At 26.9% G+C, this 26,663-nt stretch overlaps 5 protein-coding genes across 9 annotated transcripts; 3 read left to right on the forward strand and 2 right to left on the reverse strand.

The window, feature by feature from the left end:
• Positions 1–14: 14 nt before the first annotated feature.
• LOC117209273 (nucleolar protein 56) lies at positions 15–2,545 on the forward strand. Its single transcript, XM_033451072.1, has 3 exons — positions 15–129; positions 743–1,314; positions 1,421–2,545. Exons 1-3 carry the CDS (start codon positions 127–129, stop codon positions 2,325–2,327), a joined length of 1,482 nt encoding a protein of 493 aa, XP_033306963.1. The 5' UTR covers positions 15–126; the 3' UTR covers positions 2,328–2,545.
• A 4,724-nt stretch (positions 2,546–7,269) lies between these two features.
• On the reverse strand, positions 7,270–16,619 carry LOC117209266 (telomere length regulation protein TEL2 homolog). Of its 4 annotated transcripts, none has more exons than XM_033451063.1 (8): positions 16,384–16,619; positions 13,381–13,460; positions 12,507–12,628; positions 11,849–12,231; positions 11,557–11,770; positions 10,931–11,477; positions 10,699–10,839; positions 7,270–10,384 (listed from the first exon to the last, which is right to left on the reverse strand). In XM_033451063.1, the coding sequence occupies exons 1-8, from the start codon at positions 16,422–16,424 to the stop codon at positions 7,554–7,556; spliced, it is 4,359 nt and encodes a 1,452-aa protein (XP_033306954.1). In that variant the 5' UTR covers positions 16,425–16,619; the 3' UTR covers positions 7,270–7,553. The 4 variants fall into 4 exon arrangements, with proteins under 4 accessions (XP_033306954.1, XP_033306953.1, XP_033306956.1 ...); XM_033451062.1 differs by having other exon boundaries at positions 10,699–10,842; XM_033451065.1 differs by lacking the exon at positions 16,384–16,619 and adding an exon at positions 14,564–14,902 and having other exon boundaries at positions 10,699–10,842.
• Positions 16,620–17,685: 1,066 nt separating this feature from the next.
• Positions 17,686–22,112, forward strand: LOC117209297. The gene is made up of 7 exons (XM_033451131.1): positions 17,686–18,107; positions 18,231–18,400; positions 18,503–18,712; positions 18,789–19,165; positions 19,234–19,590; positions 19,738–20,499; positions 21,276–22,112. Exons 1-7 carry the CDS (start codon positions 17,983–17,985, stop codon positions 22,026–22,028), a joined length of 2,754 nt encoding a protein of 917 aa, XP_033307022.1. The 5' UTR covers positions 17,686–17,982; the 3' UTR covers positions 22,029–22,112.
• Positions 22,113–23,190: 1,078 nt separating this feature from the next.
• On the reverse strand, positions 23,191–24,990 carry LOC117209295 (U6 snRNA-associated Sm-like protein LSm1). The gene is made up of 3 exons (XM_033451128.1): positions 24,550–24,990; positions 24,048–24,232; positions 23,191–23,966 (listed from the first exon to the last, which is right to left on the reverse strand). The coding sequence occupies exons 1-3, from the start codon at positions 24,593–24,595 to the stop codon at positions 23,793–23,795; spliced, it is 405 nt and encodes a 134-aa protein (XP_033307019.1). The 5' UTR covers positions 24,596–24,990; the 3' UTR covers positions 23,191–23,792.
• LOC117209296 (cytochrome c oxidase assembly protein COX16 homolog, mitochondrial) lies at positions 24,875–26,658 on the forward strand. Of its 2 annotated transcripts, XM_033451129.1 has the most exons (4): positions 24,875–24,893; positions 25,432–25,562; positions 25,643–25,751; positions 26,432–26,641. In XM_033451129.1, exons 2-4 carry the CDS (start codon positions 25,474–25,476, stop codon positions 26,507–26,509), a joined length of 276 nt encoding a protein of 91 aa, XP_033307020.1. In that variant the 5' UTR covers positions 24,875–24,893; positions 25,432–25,473; the 3' UTR covers positions 26,510–26,641. The 2 variants fall into 2 exon arrangements, with proteins under 2 accessions (XP_033307020.1, XP_033307021.1); XM_033451130.1 differs by lacking the exon at positions 24,875–24,893 and having other exon boundaries at positions 25,376–25,562; positions 26,446–26,658.
• Positions 26,659–26,663: the final 5 nt, after the last annotated feature.

Genomic DNA, 26,663 nt, shown 5'->3' on the forward strand with positions numbered 1-26,663 from the left:
GATAGCTCCATATTTCTCTTCGTATTATTTCCGGAACACATGGTCGTTTTCTAACCCTCTTAATGTGCATTCGCTTCTTGTAATAGTTATATAGAAATAGTGAGTGGAATATAACTTAAGAAAACCATGGTAAGTTAATGTTTTAATTAAATTAATTGTCCTTAATTAATTTTAATAATTAATATATCTTTCTCAAAATTATTTGTACTTTTTACGAAAAAATATTTTAAGTTTAATGTAGTATTACTGAATGTAATAATTATATTCAAAATATAATTGTTAATAAAACTAGAGTAAATCTTCATATTATTTATATTAAAAAGTATGAATCATAAAAAAACAATAAGTTTCGATAGATATTTGATACAAATATGATAAAAAAAATTTACTTAAAAGAGTACAGAGATATAGAAATTCTTGAAGTTTCTTCAATGAATTGTGTGTTTTTAGTTTTTATATTATAAGAATATATAACATACGTGTACTATATAACATAAACTATTAAACATGTCATTTTTATAACAGATATTTGTATAAATACACTTGTATAATAGATTTTTTTCACATGTGAATTCAGTTCTTTTTTAATATATTTATTATAAAATATTTAAATAATAAAATATAAAATGTTTTATTAATCTTTCACCTATAATTCTATCAATTGTGGAGTTCTGTTTTGAACAATTTATATATATATATATATTTTGTAATTTTAACTGTACATAAAAATTTTTTGTTTCAGTCGAAGCTTTTTGTTTTATTTGAGCATGCTGCTGGCTATGCCATTTTTTCTGTCAAGGAATTTGAAGAGGTAGGAATGTTACTGCCTCAAGTTGAAGCATCTGTCACAGATTTGTCTCGTTTTCATTCAGTTGTAAAACTAGTTGCATTTTCACCTTTTAAAACTGCTTTAGCAGCTCTAGAAAATATAAATAGTGTCTCTGAAGGAATTGTTCCAGAAGATTTACAGTTATTTATAGACTCATGTATACCAAAATCTGGAAAGAAAAACAAAGTTGTGCTTGGAGTAGCGGATCCAAAACTCGGAGCTAGCATTACTGAAGCACTAGATATAAAGTGTGATCATATTGGTGCCATACCAGAAATTATTAGAGGGATAAGGTTTCATTTTCATAATTTAGTGAAAGGTTTCACTGCTAAAAGTTCTGGAATTGCACAACTTGGACTTGGTCATAGTTATTCGAGAGCTAAAGTTAAATTCAATGTCAATCGTGTGGATAATATGATTATACAAAGCATAGCTCTGTTAGACCAATTGGACAAAGATGTCAATACATTTAGTATGCGAATAAGGTAATTATTTAAAAAGAGCATAAGTCAACTTAATTTTTAAATTCGTACATATAAGGTATCCCATTATACTTTCAAAGTTTATTAATTACATATGTATTACTTACAGGGAATGGTACAGTTATCATTTTCCAGAGCTTGTAAAAATAGTTCCTGAGAATTATATGTATGCCAAAGTTGCAAAATTAATAAAAAACCGAAAAGAACTTACAAATGAAAAGTTAGAAGCTTTGGAAGAAATTGTTATGGACAGCGCCAAAGCTCAAGCAATTATTGATGCATCCAAATCATCTATGGGAATGGATATCAGTCCTGTTGATCTTCTTAATATCGAAATGTTTGCAGCACGTGTTATTGCTTTGGCTGATTACAGAAAACAATTAGCAGAATATTTAAGTTCTAAAATGGCAGGAGTTGCGCCAAATTTAGCTACGTTAATAGGTGACCAAGTAGGAGCCAGATTAATAGCACATGCTGGATCTCTTACAAATTTAGCCAAATATCCTGCCTCTACTGTACAAATATTGGGGGCGGAAAAGGCCTTATTTAGGGCTTTAAAAACTAGAGGTAATACTCCAAAATATGGTCTATTATTCCATTCAACTTTTATAGGACGTGCAGGTACAAAAAATAAGGGTAGAATTTCAAGATATCTTGCAAATAAATGTTCCATAGCATCAAGAATTGATTGCTTTACTGATACACCAACTAAAGTATTTGGTGAAAAATTACGACAACAAGTAGAGGATAGATTGAAATTTTATGAAACTGGAGAAGTACCTAAGAAAAATATAGACGTAATGAAAGAAGCTTTAGAAGAAGCTGCACAAGTGATTGCAAGTATGGAACAAGAATCGTCTAAAAAGAAAAAGAAGAAAGATAAAAAGAGAAAAAGTGAGATTTTAGAGAATGGAAAGGAAAACGGATTTGTCGAAAATGGAGTACAAGAAGAAACTGAAGAGCCAGTAAAGAAAAAGAAAAAAAAGAAATCAAAAAGTATAAATGAAAATGAATGAAAACTTATATATTACTTTTATGTAATTATAATGATATAATTGTTATAATCAGATTTCCTTATTCATATCACTGTAAATTATAAGTTGAATTGAAATGTTCAGTTAAATGTTTTGTCTCTTAAAAAAACTAGCAAAAGATTTAGCAATTCATCATTTACTTCATTTTTAATTGTATATTCTTATTATAAAATTACATTAAAAGAGAGAATTGACGATTAGGTTTATAATTTATAGACATATTTTCCATATATTGCATATATTGATCCCCTGATTTTCTTTAAAGATATGTATTATTTTATAAAGAAAAAAAACTGTAAAATATAATCTTTTATAACATAAATTACATATATATATATGTAGTATATATTATGTTTCCATTATATTTTAATTTCCTGTATCTTTATTTTAGTATATATAATATTAGGAATAAATTTATATGTATATATATACTACATTACAATATATTTAAGTTTTTCTTAAATAAAATTAAACAATAAACTAATTAAATCCTGGAAACTGATATATGTATAATTCAAGTAAAGTTCAAGGACCAATTTTTATAATTGATATAATTATATATTTTTAATGTGATGTTATATTTAATTCATTATTTTTTTCAGTTAAGTAGAATTAATTCTTCATACATTGTAAAAACAGTATTAGTGTTTGTCTATTATGTTTGTCCAACTTATTGCTAATTCTATGTATACTGAACAAACTATTATTTTTCATAAATTATGTCAATAGATATCTCAAATAATTCTTTAATTTACGCTTAAGAAATATATCTTAAAATCTTTTTATGTTTTCTCTTTTAAAATAAACATATAAACATAAAATAAAATTATACTTTAAAAAAATCTTTAAATTATACTATCGTAAAAAACTTATTAAGGAACGAAGATATATATCTGTGAAAGTAATTATAAAAGTGCATAATAAAAGATAATTAAATATAAAGAACTCCATATACAAAATGGTCAAAATCAAATTTTATATCAAGAATGAATAAAAATACAATTTGGAGCAAAATATTAAAGTAGGCAGGATGATAAATTGGACAGTTCAAACATAAGGAAGAGGTACATTATGTTAAAAATGAAAAAAAAAATAGTTAACAATTCATATTAACACCAGCACCAATGAGCATTTAATAACGATAAAATTGTGATGTAAGTATAAATACTGGAATTAATAATTACAATTACCGCGACTACTGTAAACAATATTCAGTCAAAAATCGACAAGTGAGCTATTGGTTTTCATTCGTATGTATATACCGTACGTGTATAATATAAATGACGTAATAACTGTCCTGAATTTCACCAGAGGAACAATAATTTTCAAGTCTGTAATATCTTTACATAAAATCGTAAGGCATATGTAAGTAGCCATATATTCTACACGCGCGATTAATATTGATATGTACCAGTACGTGTACGTATTGCTTAATAGTTTCAATTTAGTATTTCATATTTTAAATGTTCTTTGATATTAAATGCAACTTTATAGATATACATGTGTGTACAATATTTAACAATAAAAACTATTTTTAAGTTAATTTAAATTAGCCGATAGCTGTAATTCATTTCATAGATATACAGCAGAACATTGCTAATTTTATACAACTTTATTTGTAACAAACAATATAATGAAGTTATTAAGTTATATTCGTAAAACGTACAATGAACAATATCATCGCGCGCAAGTAGCATAAAAATATAATACATACGTAAATAGGAATTAGTAACATGTATTTCAATAAAATGATATTTTTACTTCCTATTTTTCAAATTTAGATTCAATAAAATTTTATATAACGATTTCCCAATATTCTGTGTACAAATTTATAAAATTTATTTGCTAACAAAAAAAGGTTTATTTTACTTCCATGACCTTCATTTTCATCCAATTTGACTTTACAAAGGCCTCTGTAATTCTAGACTGTAATCATGCCTCTCTATATTAATATTCACATGGTTCAACTGATGGTAATGCCGTTCTTATTTATATTGACTATAATTGTTTATATTTGTACAATAATACATATATATATATATGTATATTAACACATACATATGTATGTATATTTTAATACTTTAAAAATATATTCCCATCTACGTCAAATAGTACGCTTTATATAAAATACACAAATAATGGAAAATGTAAAGGATCATTTTTCCCTTACAAGATTCAGTCTCTGATATTCGCATAGAAGCCTGTAAGTTAATTCCACATCAACTTTATAAGATGACTTGAACGAAATTTGATAACGCAATAATAAAATTCTAATACAGATGGAATACTTTCAACCACATGGAATAAGTTTTTGAGGGGCACCTGTTCTATAGATACTAATATATAGAGTAGTATATAAGCAATAGATTATCTAAATCATTCATTCCAAAACATATGTAAATATAAAATCCCACTTTGCTGCAAATTCTGAAATATTTTATGAATTTAATTTATTCAATAAATAACAGACAAATATAATATCTAATATATCGAAATATATAACTGTGAAATAAAAATTTAGCTACATCAAATATATGTGTAATATACATCACATATATATCATAGTAAATAAAACCAACAAATACAGCATGCAAACAATTTTTCCAACATTCTCTCACGAATAAATATTTCAATATCTAAACATTCTATAACAAATTATTCTAAGATATATTTCAGTATCATGCAGCAAAGATATATCAAATCACTGATAATAAACAGCATACATAAAATTAAACGATTCTTAATAATCTATTAACTAATCCCTAATTATTAATAATTATCTGTTTTCCTTTATAATCCCATGAACAATAATCTTAAAAGATATGCATTTCTTCATTGTTAAGTAACAAAGAACTAAGGAAATGCTATTTAATTAATTACTTTCTTTACCTATTTTACAAAAATTGTAGAATATCATTATTCAATCACAAAGATGATTAAATTTTTTATAACTATATAATTACGTAACTACAAAGTCCTTAAATATTTTACAATGGACCATAAACATATAATATTATTGAATCATCATGCTGAGTGGAGCGCTTTTGAAACGCAAAAAATGTCCCAATGCGCTGATTTGTGCTTCTTTCAAAGACAATAAAACTTCGTATCCTGCATTACACTTTCATGTACATATCTAATTTTTGTAATACTAATATTATAATACTAATTTTATATCATTCTCTTTAGTGCAAAACTAATTATTGTAGGGAAGCACTTATTATTAGCAACGTTATTGCATCTGTTTTGTTTTTCGTAGACGAATTAGTTAGTATAGTTATAATAGAAAAGTGAAACCATTCTTACATTTTAAATCGCCAATGTAAATACAGTTTTTTAAAATTAGCACTAATTCTGTTCTCTACATTCAACCCCTGTTAAAGCATATTCTGTTCTTTAATTTAAAGAATTTAAACAGAATGCTTTATACTTGCATTTTCTCGAGTATATATACTCTATAATTCACTTTCATGCATACGTTAATTATGATACATTATGTAAGGCATAATCTTGATTCGTTCAATTTACATTATGTATAAAAGATAAGACAAGTCTGCCTGATTTGTTCCCACACGATTTGCAAGTAACATAAATATTCATCAAAAAAGTACAACATTCGTATTATGGAATGTTACTTGGGGGAACAGATATAATCTAGAATTATTAGTTTAACAAATATATCTATAGAGCTGCTCTGAATGTTAGATTAATCACGTATTTTATGTACCACTCATCGTGATCATATGCAATTTAGTTTTCAATAAATTGTAATTTCTATTGTACTTTTAAGTAAAATAATTGTAATGAAATTCATGACAAAATATAGACAAACCATTTAACTTAAAATGTATGAAATCCAGAAATTGAAATACTTCTTTTTTTGACTGCTTGTGAACACATGATTATGCAATATATATTTCATTGACCATTTTGTTTTGACATTTACAATATGCAATTGTTTACAGTTGCACCCTGTATAATTAGACTGCTTTGCCCAGAAAATAGAAAATTTATCTCCGTTTTTATTAAATAAATAGATTGTTTACAACAAGCCTTGGTTGTTTTTAATTCCAAGTTATTTCATGTATGCCTTCTGCTTTTGCTAATATTAGTTTTTATTTATTAAAAAGGTTTCATTGAAATGCAGGAAAAAATGCTGGATTTACATGTTGTTGTTTCTGTTGTTGCGGTTGAATCATTGGTGATGTATATCCCATTGGTGTTGCTAAAATAATCATATTTACTGATAACATGTTTATTTTTATGAATCTTTCTCAAAATATATTTTACTATACATTATAAATTGTCATATACCAAAATTTTAGAGATTAACAGAGAGGTTCAGCTGTTTCATATATATATACAACACTTCATTTATATATATTTATAATATTTATAGTTATGAAAATGTTTTATAATAACACTGAAAGAGACAATATAATAGATACTATCACTGTATATTTGATGAAAGGTATTGATACTAATACTATATATATATATATATGATACTGTTCTAATCATAAAGTCAATTAAAAAAATAAGTTTTACATATAAGTTACTTACTCATAAGTTTGGTTTGATGTTGTGGACTATTGCTTGCTAATTGATTCATTGTTGGTGCTGGTCCTGTTTGTTTAACTTTACTTCCCATTATATTATCAAGATCTATATTTAATCCTGAACCAGCCCATGTAGAACCAACTTGTATGGAGGCATTATTTGATGTTTGATTTTTGGAATTAGTAGATGTAGGAGTAAGAAGATTTGTAACTGGCGATAATCCAATAGTTCCTGAATATAACAATTGTTTTAGTTTTAGTAATATGTCTACTTAATATTTTATTTTATTATCACATTTACATATAATTAACTTATTAAATAATAAAATAGATTAAAATCGTTAGAAGTTAGTAATAGATAAAAATATTTGTATCTTGTTTATTTAATGCATAATATTAAATTATTACAATATTGTCGAAAAAATCAATTATGAAAAATTATATAAAATATATAGTGTGACATAAATTACATTTCTTAAATAATAGCTTAATTCTCATTCACAAGTAATGTATAACAGAGCAAATAAAAAAGTTATGTTCATTATACAAATTAATGTTTTACCTTATACATTGTACTCGTAATGACATGCAAAATATATAATTTTTAAAAAACGTTTGTATAAATATAATGTTTAAATCTTATTAATAACTATGTATTGAATGTCGAACCTATAATAGAATCAATCAAAGACACTACTTGAGTACCTAAACTCCTACATTCTTTGTCATGATCACCATTGATTATATTTTGAGATAGATCTAAAAGCCACAATCGTATTTCAATAATGGTTTCAAATAATTCATTTATAATCGTATATTTTGGTATTGCAATAATTACAGCTGCAATATTTTCTATCACTGCGATTCTAACTTTTGCTTGATCATGGAATCTCAGAATCCATGATAATTCTAATATTTCTTTACCCATTTTAGGGGCTAATAAACAATTCTGTGCTGCTATCATTATAGTAGACAAAGTTTTCAAAAATCGAATTAGTAAAATATTTTCTTGATCTGTGAAAATTTGTAACCCACTGTTCAAACAAGTATCTTGTTTACCAAAGCCATGAAGTAATGGATAAAAAAATGAAGATGCAACGTTTCCAAATTTATTCTTAAATGTTTTGAGTGCTTTTGTACTATGAGCGTATCTTTTTGTATTTGATTCAATTCTTCTATCAACAATTTCCTGCCAATTTTTCATTTGATCTTCCGACTTTGCAAAGTCATCAAAGTCATCACTGTATAATATCTTGTATTGTTGACTTTTCTCTGTATTAATGAAAAGTGACACTTTGTTCGAAGTTTCTCTTGTTCTCTGTTTTATTTTAGGCTCGTTAATTGTATCTTCCTTATTCTCGTGAATTGAAATAGTTGATAATCTTCTTGCTGATTCTGCCAATATATCAAGGAAAAATAATCGTTGATTTACAGAATATTTATCTACTGGCAAATAAAACTGCTCGCATAAATATTTAGCACATTCTTTGGGATAGACAGTCATTATAGCTACACAAGCTTTGAATGTTAATAATTCAAAATTTTCTACATAACAGGATTCTTTAAGTGTAACAAGAAGTTCTAATAATTCAATTGCAAAAGATACATCATCATTTGGTAATTGTGATAATATAAGTTCTTCACAAACTTCTAAGGACTCTGAAAAAACATCTGGATTTGAAGAACTTTTTTCATTTACTAAATTATCACGTAGATCCCGCAAGTATGCTGGTCGTAATTTTTCACTAGCTTTTGTATCATGAGACATATCATATGGTACTAAATCGTCGTCACTATCCAATTCTGCATCACTTTTAATATTGTTTTTATCTTTTGCAAAATCTTCCAAGATTTGTTTACTGAACACAGTCGGTACGTTTGAACTTGCTATAACCGTGATTTGCTCAGCTTTATTATTATCTACTACTTTTGTACTTAGTTTAGGTAAAACATTACATTCAACACCTAATTCATACAATTTCTTATCACCCAATGTGTTAAACTCAATATCTTTAACAATTAGTTTACCCTTTTTAATATCTTCTTCCTTCTTTACGTTTTTTGTTCCCAAAGCTAAGTTTTTTAAAGATTGTACTAAATCTATTACTTCGCCAGGCATATTATTATATTCGAAAGAAAGCTTTGGTGCAGTATCTGACTCAGATAATTCGTCAGTGAAAATTTCACCAACGGACATCCCTATTGCTCTTAAAATAATATGTGTAGATTCGAGATGAATAGATATACCAGAGAACAATAATCTTTGAATATTATCTTTATCATCCTTGCTTAAATAACTTTTAGATTTTCTTACGCACGTAATAATTAATTTCGTAATATATTTATGTTGCTCTATAGAGGTATGATTTAAAGCACTTTTATCACCCCATACATCTAAAAGTTTCATAAGTAATTCGATCAAAATACCATTTTTATCTAAAAATTGTGCTAGGTATGAGATTAAATTTATTACTAAACTGTCATCATTATAATAACACATTAAAGGAATTTTCGTTGTTAATGTATATTTCCAATTTGAATTTAATAATACATCACCAAAAATTTTATGGACTCCAAGATTTACATCGCAATGTTTCAAAAATAGTACAGCTACTGGTTCTATGCTAGATGTATCTAGAATTTCTAGTATATTTTGAATGAAATCTCGTTCATTATTTTTATTTTCAAAACACCATTCTGCTAAAATATTAGTAAATGATAATAAATTCTCTGACTTTGTAGTGATTATCAGTTTACTAATTAAAACTGAGAGTAATTTTAATTCTGATTTGATATCATAATGTAGTCCAATATTTATGAAGGATATTGCACGAGCAATATGGAAGCTTATAATTTTAAGATATGTTTGAGGTAGAAAACTATCAAATATTTTATCTTTCAATTTATTAGCTACGCGATTAGGCAACGAGATTAAAATTTGCACCACATTTCGCCATGTTTCATTAAATTCTTCTTCTTGAATCACGTTGCGAGTTCGATATTTGCATGCATTTACTATTGCGGAAAACAAAGAATCACTTTTCACTAATTGTTCCAAAATTATTGAAATGATAAAAATGTTTCTCTCATTTTCTGTTTCTTTCAAAGCAAAAACTAAAGCAATCAAAGACTCGGCTAATATTGGTAATGTAGCACCATCAATAATCATCAATTGCTTAAGTACTGGATCTAAAATATTTCCTTGTAATGGCCAATTATGATCGAATTTTTCGATAATTTCTTCTAAAATTTTTCCATGTAACATAGAATCAATTTCTGGATAAAAATCGAGATTGCAGTAGTTTTGTGGAGTAAGTGGACCCGGTAAAAATTTAATATATTCAGAAATATATGATTTCAGCTTTTCCAAGTTATTATGACTTTTGATAGGACCCATGGAACACAATTCTTCCAAAAGTCGAATTGCAGCACATTTTGAAAGATTTTCAGCTGAAGTGATGCTTTTTTCCACCTTGGTTGCTGCAAGGAAAGACTTTCTTGGGGACATTACATTATCTTCAAATATATCTTCAATACTAAAGCATACGCAAAATTTTGCAACAAAAATTCATAATTTCCTCCAAATTAAAAAATTTATGGATAAATAGCAATAAAAAGAGCAATAAAAAAGAAAATGTATAAAAATATTGTTTTCTAAATAAAGATTTACAGATATCTTGATTTCATGATAAGGTAATACTAAAGTGTATTCATCAAAATTTAAAGTACATTGTTAATATTACTAAATCATAAAATCATAGTTGCATTTAAATTAGTAAGTAATGTATATTTACCTCCATGGCTAGCTGTGGCAGGTGTTGAATTCATGTTTAAAAAGAGATTAGTATTGTTGGTATTATTTACCCGCCTATCCATAGAGCCAGTAGTCAAAGAATTTAAGCTATCTAAGTCCGATAAAAGATCTGAATTTGAAGCTGCTATAAAATAATCATTTTGTATTAAAATAATTAAATATTTATTAGCGTGTAATAACTCAATGTTATTGAATGATTGTGTATAATGTACCTGTATTATTGTTCAATGATTGCTGGTTATTAAGTATTTGTGGTTGTAAAGTATCAAGTAGATTACTACTCATACTAGAACTTTGGGGAAGTGTATTTGTAGAAGGCATAGTTGTAAAAGAAGTGCTTAATGATTGGGCATTGATAAACATCGCATTATTTACATTATCTGTTACTGAACTATTAATATTTGGTATTGTTGCGCCTATTAAATTTACTTGTGTCTGTGGCAGTTGTGGCTGCGCTGGGGGATTAGATATTGTAACAGAAGAGTTAAAAGCTGATGTAAAATCTGCAAATTCATCGCTATTATCTTTCGTTTTTACTGTAGGACTGCCAAATGCACTAGTAAAATCCCCAAAATCTGTATTTGCATTTTGAGTTTGTACACTAGGTTGAGTATTTGCTCTTGGATTAAAATCATCATCATCATCGACAGCTGATTTGGTATTATTCTCATTTTGAGCATCAAAAATATCATTTAGAATATCATTTTTATTCTTCTGTTTAGTAGATAAAGAACTATTTTGTGATCCAGATATACCATTCTGTAAATTTAAGTTAGAATTTTCAACATAAATTGTTATAAAATCAGTAATCTCTTTTATCTAACACTTTTTTACTTACATTAGATTGTTCTCTTCCATAATTTGCTGCAGCCCCTAAATCTACCTTTTTAATAGTTCTTGTCACTCTTGCTGGAGAAGCATTTGTTGAAGTTGTAGATGTAATAGCTTTATTAACGCGATCCATGCTATCCATTGTATCCCTGTATTCTCTTCCTCCTCTTTTTGGACTGGGATGAACATCATTATCAGAATCTTCTCTTTCACCGTCATCGCTATTACAAAAAGATGAAAATAAACAATATTAAAGATATTTGATTATTATTAATGAAAACATAAAACTTTATATTCACCTATTATTTGTATCCTCAAAACCTTTTCCTCTACTGTCTCGATCCCAATCATTATATGAATCAGTATTAGTTTTATCCCATTTTAACCTATCTGTCCATCTATCCCCACCACCAAATCTCATACCCATTGCTTCACTTGATAAACCTACATATTTATCTTTATTTTTCTTAGCTTTTTTTCTTTCTTCCCTTAATTTATCATCATCCTGAATAAAATCAATCAATTCTCTGACTTTATGCCTAATATTAATCCCCTGATCTTTTCCAAATTCATCGATACATGTATAATTTTCTAAAGATCTGAGGTCATAAATATGTTCTCTAGATGATGTGACCACTCGTTCTGACCCATTGCGAACTAGGTAATTCAATAACAAAAGAGACTGAAAATAAGAAAATAGAATTAATTAATTAAATAAAGGTACTAGCAAAAATTTTACAAAAATAAAAGAAATATATAAACATTGATGTAACATATCATTGGATATTACTGAATATTAATAAGATTGTATTATTAATAGTTATATATTTTTTTACTTTTATTTATTTATAATAAAATTTTCATTAAACCTTTCATATAATTTTTGTTGATAAAATACCTATATATTTATTAACATAACACGAATTAAATATGTATATATAACAGAAACGGATTTACCTTGTACGTTCGGCGCCAATTCCGTTTATTTTCTTGCAACATCCTTTTCCACAGCATGGACATTACCTCAGGAAATTGCTCATATGTGAATGTAGCCTGAGCCAGTTCTTGCATCATTGCACCTAAAGTAATAACATGCGGTAGAATTAATTTTACCACATGTCGAACTTCAACAATGGATAAAATTATTAAAAAGTCGGCAGAATTGTTTAATAGAGTTTAGCATAAGAAACTTTAATAAGTCTTGAAACAATAACTAACGAAATAATTAATAAGAAACAAAAATTATATTTACCAGTAAACATAAAGTTAATATTCGTAATTTTAGTTACACATTTATTGCATGAAAAAATGCGCAAGTGATAACTGTCAAATACAGAAGTGTATAAAATCCAATTTTTATGCAATTATTTTTGAGTACCTTACTTTTGCATAATGAAAGTGAATTTTAAATATATAACAATTAATAATGTAATATATGACAATTAATATAAATTGTTAAAGATGAAATTGCAATTGCCAATATAATTAATTAATTTTTTATTCAATTATTAAGAATCAAAAGTTATGTAATATTATTAGCATTTTCAGTATTTAGAACAAAAGTAATTTTACTTATTATTTTTTATTTAACGAAAATACCGATTTATGTATATCTTACAGAATTCCTTGTGCATAAAAATACTATACTGTCAGCAAAAATAACATTGGATCAATAACTATCATTTTGCCTTCATAACATTAAGCATTCACCATCGCATTATAACGTACAACTTGTACAATATGTTTGGACAAATGTAATTTAAACATTTACAACTCCATAATAATTGACAAATATTTGTTTAAATATTTCTTTAAACATAAAAATTTATACCGGTTGGGCCCCAAGCATCGTCATTTGTTGCCTCTCGAACTTTGGCTTCTGTTTCCGTGTAATTCATAACTACATTAGTCCTGTAATATCATTTTTATTTTCATTAGTACAAATATATACAATAACGTATATATTTTATGATGTATTAATAGTTTCAAATAGATCGTATGAGATATTACAATATACAATATATGATAATACTATTAATTCTAAAGTAAAATTACTTTCACTGTGTTCACGTGGATTGTATGAACACCTGTTAATTGCGCAATATTTTTACGCCTTTGCTTGCATACAATACTTTTGTTTTTAACTTTCAGTAACATATGTTTCATGGTACGGAATTCCGATATTTGTATTGTGAAAAAAGATTGTTTTCATGAAATTCAACTCTTTGTTGCAAATGAAATTGATCAAATCAAGATACATTCTTTTACGCAAGACAATTTTGTATGCTATTAAAATGCGCGAAGTACACATGACATATATATATGTATATATATATATATATATATATATATATACACACACAAAAAAGACCATACCAATTTTTACGATTGAATTTTTAGTGTCGCGATCGTTATCGAAGTATACAGTTATACATCCAAAATGTTATCTTACTTTTATTTATCTTCTTCTGAACTTCTTCTGAACAAGAAATGATAGTGCAGTTTAAATTTCTCGCGTTCATTTTGAAATCGAAAGTTCTATTACAGGTGAAAACGATCTATCTTATCATGTTTTTGTTGTATACATAGAAAGTATCAAAACGACAGGTACAGAAGGACATTGAGCACAAACATTCGATTATGTAATACTTTTGTCGAGACTTAAAAATATCTACATAAAAAGATATCTATCCTTTTTTTTATAAACTCTTATTTTTATTTTAAAGTATTAAGTAAAATGTGATATATCTATAAATGATAAAAATGAAAAGCGGTTATCAATAAAAAAATACTCTAGTTTACAAGTAAGCATTATGATTTGTTTTTAACAACTCATTCATTATTATTATTAATATTTAAAAAGTATTTAACATAATAATCTGGCAAAAAACCGAAGGAATAATAAGCACATTTTTTACTGTAATAAATAACTTTACTATTCCTATAGACTTAATAATTGAACTTGCACACATGTCCTCTGTTTAATAATAAAAATAATGAAGAACATGAGTTGCCTGGTATTTAAAAAATTAACTGTTCATCATGAGTAATAACAGTCGTGTTTGGAATCAGACATCTTCGCGTATATAGTTATATACAGTTACAGGTTACATTTGTATTCAGAAAGAGCTGTTAGAGATAATAGTGTCCTTCCGCTTCTCGATTTTCACAGATCGTGAAGAATCTCACGTTTTCGATCGTGATACCATGAGCGAAACTACGTGTAGTTATCATTTCAAAGAAATAATAAATTCAAGCGGTAACTACGTATTAAGAACTACGCTTTGGTGTTGTTTTAAAAGCAATAGAAGTGAAAGAATCAAAGGATAGCATAAAATAAAAACGGATAAATACTAGTAGTGTTTGAGAACCATTAACCGATTCAACACTATGATCATGTACATGGAATGTAATAAGAATTGGTGTAAGAACAATACTTGTATTTCGTAGTTACACAGGAAAAAGGAAAGGAAAAGAAATGTAATGTTCGTGACGAAGTAAATTTCTTATACTTTCAATTTTTTATGAATATTTTACACGCGCATTGAATACAACTACACGAAAGCGAAACTTAACGATGTGAAGATCATACACAAGAATCTGATATTGTTTTGAACAGAAGAAACTAAAAAAATTACAAATTAACATAATAATAAGTAATCTAGAATATAATCTTCGAAGTTTTTGCAAAACTTTTTTATCGATATTCGGTAACAGTTTTTATGCATTTGAAAATAGACATAACGGACAATAATTAATGTATATGCAATTCGTGATGTATTTCTGTTGTTATAAATATTAATTACTATTATTGATAGATATTATAGATCATTTTTTACCGAAGAAAACTGGTACTTTATCAATATCTCATTTCCTTCCTCTTAAAATATGCAAGACTTTCTCAACGGGTAGTCTTGCTTATCATGGAGTGTAACCTGTTCGTGAGCTTGTGTGGACAGCTTATCGTCTAATTCCAGTCGCTATTGTAGTAAAACATTGTTCTTTTTGTTCGTACGTTCTTATCAAGTGAAAAAAAGGAACAATTCTAATAATATTAAAAATTTTAAATATCTTTTAAAACACAAAAATACAAGAGTAGAAAATAAGGAAAAAAAAATAATTACAGATGGTATCTTCGTGCAAATTTATCGTATAATACAAAAATAGATATATTATGTAATTAGAGTTACACCAATGCAATTTATCGTAATACATTTCCTAAAAGATTGCAATTTACATCCGAAAATATATGATGCTTTACATTAACATGATAACAAGATATATAAATAAAAAGATGTTTATGAAAGCTAGCAAATTTTATAAAAAGTATAACAAGGACAGTAATAATAAAAAAAAGTATCAGATAAACGAACGCTATCGTATTATTCGTATTATGAATGAAACGTATAATGTAATTTATTTCATCCTTTTATAGTAACATTATTTTCATCAATTCTATGCAATTTGTTATTATTTGACGTGAAAGTTTATATTCGACCAAGTAAATAAACGTTTTTTTGCAATCTATCTAAGTATACGATATATCAATCTACTATGAAGGCTCATGAGTAAAACTTGTTCGAAAATAAGTGCAGACAATCTTTTATTTATCTTCCGTGAATACCAGATTAAACGAGAAAAGAAAGAATTAAACAGGTTCCACATTCATACGCATGAATGATGCGTTAAACAATGTAATCGAAGTGACTATCAGTGACAGCAACATTAGGGATAAATGAAAAATCGTGCAGCGTATTGAAGGAAGTAGAGTGGAATGCGTTGAAAAAAGTAAAAGCAAGGTTAGATCGCGTGTAACTGACTTAATTGTACTTACGCCTTATCCATTAATTCCCGCACTTTCCACATGTTCATCATCGTGCTTTATACTCCTCACTGAATATAATACGCGTTTTCCGCGTGAAAACTACGTAACTTACACTGATAAATGTTTACCAGCTGTTTTTCGAAGCATTTGATATTGCAACGGCGACGGCGAACGAACGTCACCAGGCGGTGGCCATGTTATCCCTTCCACGTTCCATTCAACTCGTCACAGGTGTTTTACGTCTGCCAACCTTGCTTTTCGTTATCACAAGTTTTTCTACATAACATTCTTATTCTTTCTAAAATATTATCTAGCAATCGGTAACCAAAGAAATCACGGAGAATCGTTTAAACTTTAAACAATCGAAAAGAATTAATTTCTATTCGAGCCGATGAATCAGAAAACATGTTTACCTTGACAAAAAAGATGTATAAGTCACCGATTAATATAATTCGGTTAATGTATCAACTATAAATCGTTTAATGGTTGTATTTAATTATTTAAAATAGGATTGTCGTCCTTTATTCTGATATGCTTACGTTGTGTTTAAATATAAGATTTATTTTGGGCTATTGCCAACTGATTATTTAAAAGTTGACAATTACTGATTCTGATAACACTTGTAATATCATTAAATTGAAAAAATATGAAAAGGTATTTGAAATAAAATTAACATTTACTATTTAAATTTCCAAAACATTTAATACCAACTGCCTTTTTTTCCTAAATGAAAAAAAGATTAAATTACAGTTATTCCATTGACATTATAATATTAACATTTTTATATTCTTATTCCACACATAGCCAAAAAAAAATATTTTCAAACTTTCCTAAATCTTTTTATCAAAATATTTTTCAAAAGACATATACATACATTGGATTGTTTTAACATAATATTATTGCGATGTGATATAAATATTGAATTATCATAAAAGATTCATTGAAAATAATAGCCTTTAATTGTAAATATGTACGTATACAATACGTAATTCTTTGTTTTAAAATTTGTTATATGTCTTTGATATTTAATCACACTTCCTTTTTTAGTATTTTTAGAAGTACCAAAATTTGAGCAAGAAATCATCTCTATCATAAAAGATTAAATAGTGTTTATATTAACAATATATGTATTAAAAAATATATTTCATTAAATCATTCAATTTTCGGCTACTGCTTATCTTTACAAAGTGAAATTGTGTTGTATTATTTATAAATATCAAGGGATAAATTAAATATACATATAATACCTGTCTATTTTTTGTATATACCACTAGATGGTGCTAAGAAATAGATTTAGTTTTGTCTTACTATAAAACCATTACTACTTTGCGGTAAATATCGTGTAGTTGGATTGGTTGAATGGATACGTAAAAGAAATACGAATGAACGAAGATACTATTACGTTATGATTTGTCTTTTATATTGATTAATTATTGTAATTATTTTATAAAAGATGATTTGTATATACATGAACATGTTATTTATAATGAAACAGAAGTCATTCAGTCAGAATGAAAGTAACCGCCGTTAACGAAACGGCAACGAACGTGTGTATACAATTTAAAGATGTCAGAACGTGTTTAAATTGTCGTTATTGTGGAATTGACAATGGAAGATTTTAACGATGGTGTGGATGGTAAATTGGCTTTTAGAATGCGAAAAGTCAATCCAGAACAATTTCACACTCTCGTCAAAATGCATCTATCTTTTGAATTGGACCTCAATACTGAGGAGTAAGATAATTAATGTTATTAAAGTTTGAATTTAGAAGTTGATTTTACAATTTGGTACTCTGTTTGTTTATATAAAATAAAATCTATAAACTTTTTAATTTATTGTTATGTATATATATACAGCAATGATTGCATCAATGAAAAGACAAAGTTGAAAAAGTGGGGTCTCTTAAGCTTCTCAAAGAAACCTAAGTCAACAATTAATTTACAAAAAGGAGTCGAAGGTGCTAGCTTATCTGAAGATGGAATAAATCAAGTAAAACAGTTGATAGAATATTTATCTAAAGAACAAAGTAAGTAAAAATATAATGCAGTATACTGTATACATTTATATTGTTTGGAAAATGTCTAAATAATTTGTTTTTCCTTTATTTCCATGTTGAACAAATTTTAAGATATTATACAAGAAGGTATATTTCGACGTACTGGTAAGTTAACAAGGCAACAAGATTTAAAAACTGCATTGTATCAAGGCATTCCATTGAATCTTAATGATGGCCGATACAGTGTACATGATTGTGCATCAGTATTAAAAGGATTTTTGGCTGAATTACCAGAGCCATTGTTATCAGATTTGCATTATCCTGCACATTGTCAAATTGCTGGTAAGAAATTAACTAAATTATACTTGATTTTTTTATTGTCATAGTTTATTTTAAGGTCTACTTTTATTGATTTTAGAGTTATGTAGTTCTGATTTAAGTGGGAATGATGCAAGGTTATTAAGATCTCTGCAACTACTTTTATTACTTCTACCATCTATAAACAGAGTTTTACTTAAGTATGTCTTGAATCTTCTGAATAAAACAGCTAGTTTTGAATCTAATAATAAAATGAACTGTGATAGCCTTGCTACACTTTTTACACCACACTTAATGTGTCCAAGAAAATTATCACCAGAAGCTTTACATATCAATTCTCAAAATTTATCATGTTTAGTTGCCTTCATGATTAAAAAAGAAAATGAACTGTTTGAAATTCCACCAAAACTAGCTACAGATATCAGAGCATATTGGGTAGAGCAAGAAAGAAAATTACTAAGCCCTAAAAATATAGATGTAAGTTTTTCTTTTCTCTTTCCAAAATTGTTAAATACCTAATAACTTGTAATTATCTTTTATTACAGTTAAATGAATCTATACCAGATACAACAGGTACAGCGCACACAGTATTCAGTTTTGTGGATCATAAATTAACAGCAAAGGCAAATTCTACGCAAGATACTCAGGCAGCATTAGCACAACTGTATGCTCACATACAAGCTATGCCAGAGTCAGCTAAAAAACGTAGGCTTGTAAAACAATTTAATAAAGAAAATGGTCAAGGTACACCAAGACAAGTTAAACATTTTCGAACTAAAAGTCTTGGAGATTCAATTAAAAAACACATATTCCAGAAAAAGATTTTGGGGCATAAAAAATTTGATATTAATATAGGTTGTAATATCACTAGATCAAATAGTGAAGAAAATATATTGTCATCGGTAAGATATACATATATAGAATAAAATATTTTTTATAGCCAATACTTCTTAAGTTCATAACAGCACACTAATTTTATAACATATAATTATACTTATAATAGCACTCCATGATTAATATATTTTATTTGCATGTTTTTAACTACACAGAATCTAGAAAAATCATTACTTCAAACAAAAGTATTACTTAGCAAATCAGATGATGAGCTTAGCATGGAAAATTATGATACAAATAATGATAGCCTTCTTCATACTAAACATATTAGTAATAGTACTGGTAGTCTTAATACTCCCACATTAAGGAGTTATAAAGACAAGAGGAAGGCTATATTGATGAAATTTGTAAATATAAACGAGGAACAAATAGTTCAATATCATGATTGGAATATAAATAAATCTGATAAAGGATCATATATAGATGAATCTATAAATTCAAAGTCAAGTAACGCGAACATATCTTTGCAAGATTCTAACAAGGAATTAAGAGGGGAGAATAATACTGCAATTAACACTGGTAGACAACTCAGTGAACCACCAGATATGTATTCTTCTCAGAGTACTTTGTATGAAACAAGTCAAAATGAATTATATAGACAAAGTTCAGAACCTACATTTTCAGTGTCAGAAGCAACTCATACAGAAATGATATCTATAGCTAAGTATAGCGAAGAGAACAAGAAAGCAGTGGAACATTCAAAAATGGAATCACACTCTGATAATGCATGTGTTCATTTGTCTCCTATTGTGAAGAATAGACTTTGGAATGTATATGTTGCCCACACATCAACGCCATCAAATTTATTACGCAAAAGCTTAGTTACTAATGACTACATGTTAACTCCTATTACTAACAATGATAAGAGCATGAGCCCAATTACGCAAAGTGCTACTAAAATGACAAAAGCTATGCAGGTATGAATTTATAATATTATCCCTAATATCATTATTTTATATGTTTCTTTTTACCATTGTTTACTTTCTTTATAATTTATATATATGTCGGAGATGTAGGGATAACGGGCCTTTCTTTTGGAATTTTGGGAAGATTCTCAATACTTTGGGTTAAACTGTTTGTTTAAGCTAATCATTATAGTATTATAACAGTGGACTTGAGGTTAAGGTGACACTACTGGTCACCGAACGTAGCCACGGTCATAGGATGAACGTAGTAGTACTAATGTTGAAGGACACACGTTGTATTAACAAACAAGTCCCGACGGCTCTACGCGAATCAGCCTAGTAATGGTGCCTGGAATTTTGTTGATAACCCTGATCAATATGCAATTGACAAGTGTGGTCGTGTCAGTCTTTTATTCGTATGATTACCTTGGAGAGTTGATTCACAACGTCAGTCTGTCAGTCAAAAAGATACCGTACGTCATAGCAAACGTCATTTCAAGTATAGCTAAAATCCAAATATACAAAAAGTTATCCCGTTGACCGTGGATTCGTTAAACCTGAGAAACATTGTTATTTAAGAGAAACTTTTACGTTATACAGTTAAACCTTGTTTAAATAACACCTGTACATATCATTGTAAATAAAAACCTCTTTCAACAACTACAATGGCATGTCCTAATGAAGAAACACAACGCGCCCCAAGAACCAGCGCCAACCCGACAAACCCGACATATATAATTGTGAATTTACTACAAATTCAAACTAGCAATATTCTATATTAATTACAGGAAACAATGATGACACCCCGATCTAGAAAACCAGTAATGATGGTTTCTGGATCAAACCTATGTAATCTCGCTTCTGTCAATAATAGTTGGAATCAACAGAGTAATAACATACATGGTCCAAACCTTGATGTTATTGGTCCAATAAATTGTACTTCAATTCTAGAAGAATCTCAAAAGCCCAATAACACAGACAGCGAAATTGTATACAACGAAGTTATTGACTTGGAAGATAAAGAAAATTTAAACAAAAATACGACAGAGAAAAGAAGATTTGTTACATCAATTACCGATGACTATTACACAATCAAACAACAAAGTACAATGTCTATAACAAGCACATTTAGGGAATATTTATTGTCTAGAAGTGTGTTAACTGCTAGTCCTGTTGATCTCAGTTTTTCGTCGCGTACTGGAGACTTCGAACAATCAGAATCCGACTTAAATATTTTAAATAAGGATGGCCTTTCTGAAAGCTTACTTTGTTGTTTAAATGGAAATCAACCTGAATCTGATACTTCTGGTATTGCATCTGGTAGTACTAATAGCGCGAATTCGTCGGAAAAGAATGAGGAAGTGGCAAGTTCGCCAAGAAAACGAGCAACTAGTTTACAGCGTAATGATTCTAAGAAATCAATAAAAGAATCTAGAAAATTAAGAAACATACAAGGACAAGGTTTCAGAAATAAACAATTAAGCGAATCAACATTAAATTCTGTAAAAATAAAAGACACATTTCAAGAAACTTCATTTTGACAAAGTGATATAATCACGATATATACCAAAATCAACGTGTTTAAACGTATTATGACATTAATAATATATTGATTTCTATACATATCTTTATGCACACTTTTTCGTTTTAATAATACCTTTTACTTTGAAAAGAGATATTAATATAAAAACTTATGATATCAATAGGTTTGCTTATGAACGGTATGAAAACAAAATTTTAAAGTTTACTTTCATTATATAACTCTATTTTTTAAAACTTCCATTACTTCTGTATTTCTATAATAAAGATTAAAATATATCGACATGTGATACATTCAAATTCATAATATACAGTGAATAGTTTTGTACTATTTCATTTAATTTATGTACTTTCTTAAAGTTTATATATTATATATTTTGCTAAATTATTCATTATATATGAATAAACTCTTTTGCATAAAGTACATTGACTATAGATACACTTAAATTTCATATTAAACTTTCAATAAATTACGTAACTATATAAGTTTGTGAAATTTGATAACACTACTACTTTCAGTGTACTTTTTAATATATAGCATTAATAATAATTCAATTATTATACAGGGTGGTTGGTAACTGGTTGTACAAGAGGAAAGGGGGTGATTCTACGCAAAAAAAGAAGTCGAAAATATAGAATAAAAATTTTTCGTTTGAAGCTGTGTTTTCGAGAAAATCGACTTTGAATTTTCGCTCGGTACGCGTGCACTTATCACGTCTCGTTATAACGGATCTCACATACATGAGGTCTTTTATAGATAATAAAAAATAGGATACAATGACTGTAAACTCATTTTATTAATATATTTATATATATAATACATTTGTTGATATATGTAGTACAATATAATATATATATATTGTACAGATTTAAATAATTCATTCCATATCATTAATTGTTAAACATAATACCATATTTAGTATTATATAAACAAATATAGGAAAAAAACTCTAATTGCCAAAAAATTGTAAAATATGAAATATTTTATCTCGCATTATCTACTTATGATTTGAGAATTAGGTTTTATATATATATATGGATTTTCTAAATAAAATATTTTGGATCATAATGTGGATTTACATTTTTAAAGAAATATATTCTGTAAATTTATTAAACATGTAATATATAAATTTTATACACATGACTTTTATATTGAATCAAATCTTTATATTGTGTATTCGTCTTTATTTTTAGTTTGAAATACAAGGGAATTATTGAAACAAGAATTCTTTATACAAAGCAAGATATGTAAAACTGATCATAGAAAAATATATATGTAATTACTAGAAATCTGTAAATGTAATCAATATGTTCATTTATGTATTTAATATAGTCAGTAAAAGACTATCTATTAATTATAATAGATTTCTATTTAAATATAATTTTTGTATATAGTAGAAGTTTGAAGATTTTTAAAAGTACAATACAATTATAGTGGATACATATTCCACACTAAATACGGGGTTAATGTAATAAAACTAAAACTATATAAATTCTTATATTATTGACATCTCATATGTCAAATTTGAATTGTACTATTATATCATAGTTTTATAAAGAAATTGTAGGATATACATTATTATTATTCTATTGTAGGATATAATTATTCTTTTTATCTTCACAATTATGTGATATATTCACATCTCACAAGTTGTCCCCTTTAAATATTATCAGAAAGAAAGTGAAGTGTAACATGTATCACATGTTTCAGAATTATGTGAAGATGTTGATGATAAAGTATTGGTAGTCAAGGATGTGGATATGGGTCAGAACATGTCATCATGACCCATATCTGGAATATATGATAAACCTCGTTCCTTCAGAGTTTTATTTATTAGTCGTTTCTGGTCTTGTTTTAATTCTTGCTCTCGTCTTTGTGCATCCAAGATATCATCAACAGATACTTCAGTCAATGGTAAATCTCTTTCTTTGTCTCTGTCCTATAATAAGAATTATATTGTTTTGTTAAGAAGTCTAATATATGTTTTTTTAAATAAAAGATTTTTATATAACGACATTACTATTTCTCCCAAAAGGACAACATTTTCTCCTCTGACAATAAAAATTCCTCTTGGGATGTCTCCATATTCTTTGCCAACATGAATTCTTTCAATTGTACGATGAAGTACAATATTAGCAAATTGATCAACACTTCTAAGATATCCAATTAAAGTTCTGCCATCTCTTAGTAAAACCATAAGTTTTTCTAGACCAGAATTATATATAATATATCATAGTAATGAAAATAACTTTTATCAAAGTAGAGATTAAAATAAACAAAATGTATTATATTTTATCAAAAATTTCATCATTTGCGAAGGTTTAAAAAGATATACATATGAATAATACAGCTCTAGATTTAATTAATACAATTTCCCGTGATAAAAGAAAACATTTGTATTACACTGTATAATAATTTGCTTTTATAAATATAGCGATTATAAAAATTATTAATTAAAGAATAAAGTGTAATAACACACTGATATAACCTAACAAATGTACAATTGTAACATAATTACGTACTGTCAAGTTCTTCGAGAAGAGATGCCGTCCCTGGCAAAATGTTCATTTTGCAATTTCTCCTATTTCTGATATATAGAAATAATTTTCAAATTAAAACAAATAAAAATCTTCTATGTCAGCTTAACCTGTAGTGAGATATAAAATTAAAATCATTTCGTTTGTTCGTCAATAATCACTTGAATTATGTTAACTTGTTGTTATCGAATTAATATTATCGGTAAATTTATTTAGTTATCAAACTAAAATAATTTAATTATAATCATCACTCCTTTCACATTTACTTAAAAGATCCACGCAAATCGATATATGTATTTTGGTGAATTTTATTTTGTGTGTATGGCGAGGTAAAATGTGTTATTGATTTGAATTCATTGTAAATTAAGAAAATAATACAAACAATATTATGGTATTATTATTAGCCTTTCATAGTAGTAGGATTACATAAATAAATGATTGTATTAATATAAGAAAGATCAAAATAATATATATAATATATTTGTATAAAGTTTCATTTCTATACGATGATAATCATTCTATATACGTACATACTACTACTCGTCCAATTATGGATATTTTTTTTTAAATTGCTTATTATATAAAGTATTATTTAAAGTTTAATACAATTATTATATAAAGTAATACTTACTTTAAAATATGTCGATTTTAACATATAGCCTTAAATTTGATAAAAAAGCGCTAGTAAACATTTGAGTGAATACTTGCATGCATACATAATTTCTTTTATACATCATTCATAATAACTTTTGATATTTTATAGTTTTGATCCATAATATTTTAATACCTTCAAAAATATACAATTTCATATATTTGAAATAATAATAGCAATGTATATACGTAACAAATAATACCTATAATTTATAGATTTCGTACCGACATATATATAAGAACATAACCTTTAATACAATGAAGCAAAAACGTTTTTGGCAATTTTTACCATTTATGATACTTGTTATAGGAGGTACATTTTTTATTCAGGAATTTGTAAGCCTAAAGTATGTACTTTAATGCTACAATCTTAAATTTTTTATTGTATAATTTAATGTTATTAACTAAATTATTTTCATTTCTTCAGATATAAGTATCCAAAAGTTACATCCCACGATTTGAAAATAGAAACTAAAAAACGAGGTATTGAAATGAAAAAAAGTCGTACTCTTGAAGAGGAATATAAGCTAATAGAAGTAAGTAAACCGATTATTTTTATTAAATAAAATACCTATATATTAAATATTTGAAAAATTCCATTTTTACTAATTTGAGAATTGTACTATTTTTAAACTTTTTATATGAAAATAGGGTAATTTCAACACAAAAACGTGTTATAATTTCTTGTTTATTAATATATTGGAAAATTCCTTCATATCCTTAAATGTCTATTAACAGTTAATAATCATTACAGAAAATAATCAAATTTTAACTATTCTTTTTGAGAGTAACAAACTGTATCCTTATACACATTTAAGGAATTTATGACAAATTGACACAAAAGTAAATTTACGATTTTATCCTTTTATTTTAAGTTATGTTAATTATACACAGCAACTGTATGTGTGTTAAAATTAGGAACAAGGATATACATTTTTATTCACAAATAAAAAATGCAAATAAGATTGATGACAAATATGATCAAGCTTAGTATATAAAACACATGAATTACATGTGTTATGTTTATAGAAACAACTGACTAATATTAAAATTACATTATACAAATTTAATAAATAAATATATCAAGTTGTATTAATATATTAAATAGTTGTAGAAAACTTTATACTTTGTTATGATACATATATTATATACAAATTACATTATATGGTATACACAAATTTATATGAAATAATCAGTAAGTCATAATTACATTTAGCTTGATATTTCTAGACCTTGGATATTGATAATTGGGAAAACGTTCGTATACCACGACCATGGGAGGATTCAAGTATGACAAACAAATGAAATTGTAAAAAGAATTTACTTAAAAAAAAATATATGTACATTGTATGTATATAAAAGTATATTTATAACAAATTGTTATCTATATTATATTATAGTTACGATAAAATCTGTATTAAAATCTCTTGAGTATTCTTCATACATAT

Source organism: Bombus bifarius, unplaced genomic scaffold (assembly GCF_011952205.1).
Source record: "Bombus bifarius isolate JDL3187 unplaced genomic scaffold, Bbif_JDL3187 scf7180000008169, whole genome shotgun sequence".
Lineage (NCBI taxonomy): Eukaryota > Metazoa > Arthropoda > Insecta > Hymenoptera > Apidae > Bombus > Bombus bifarius.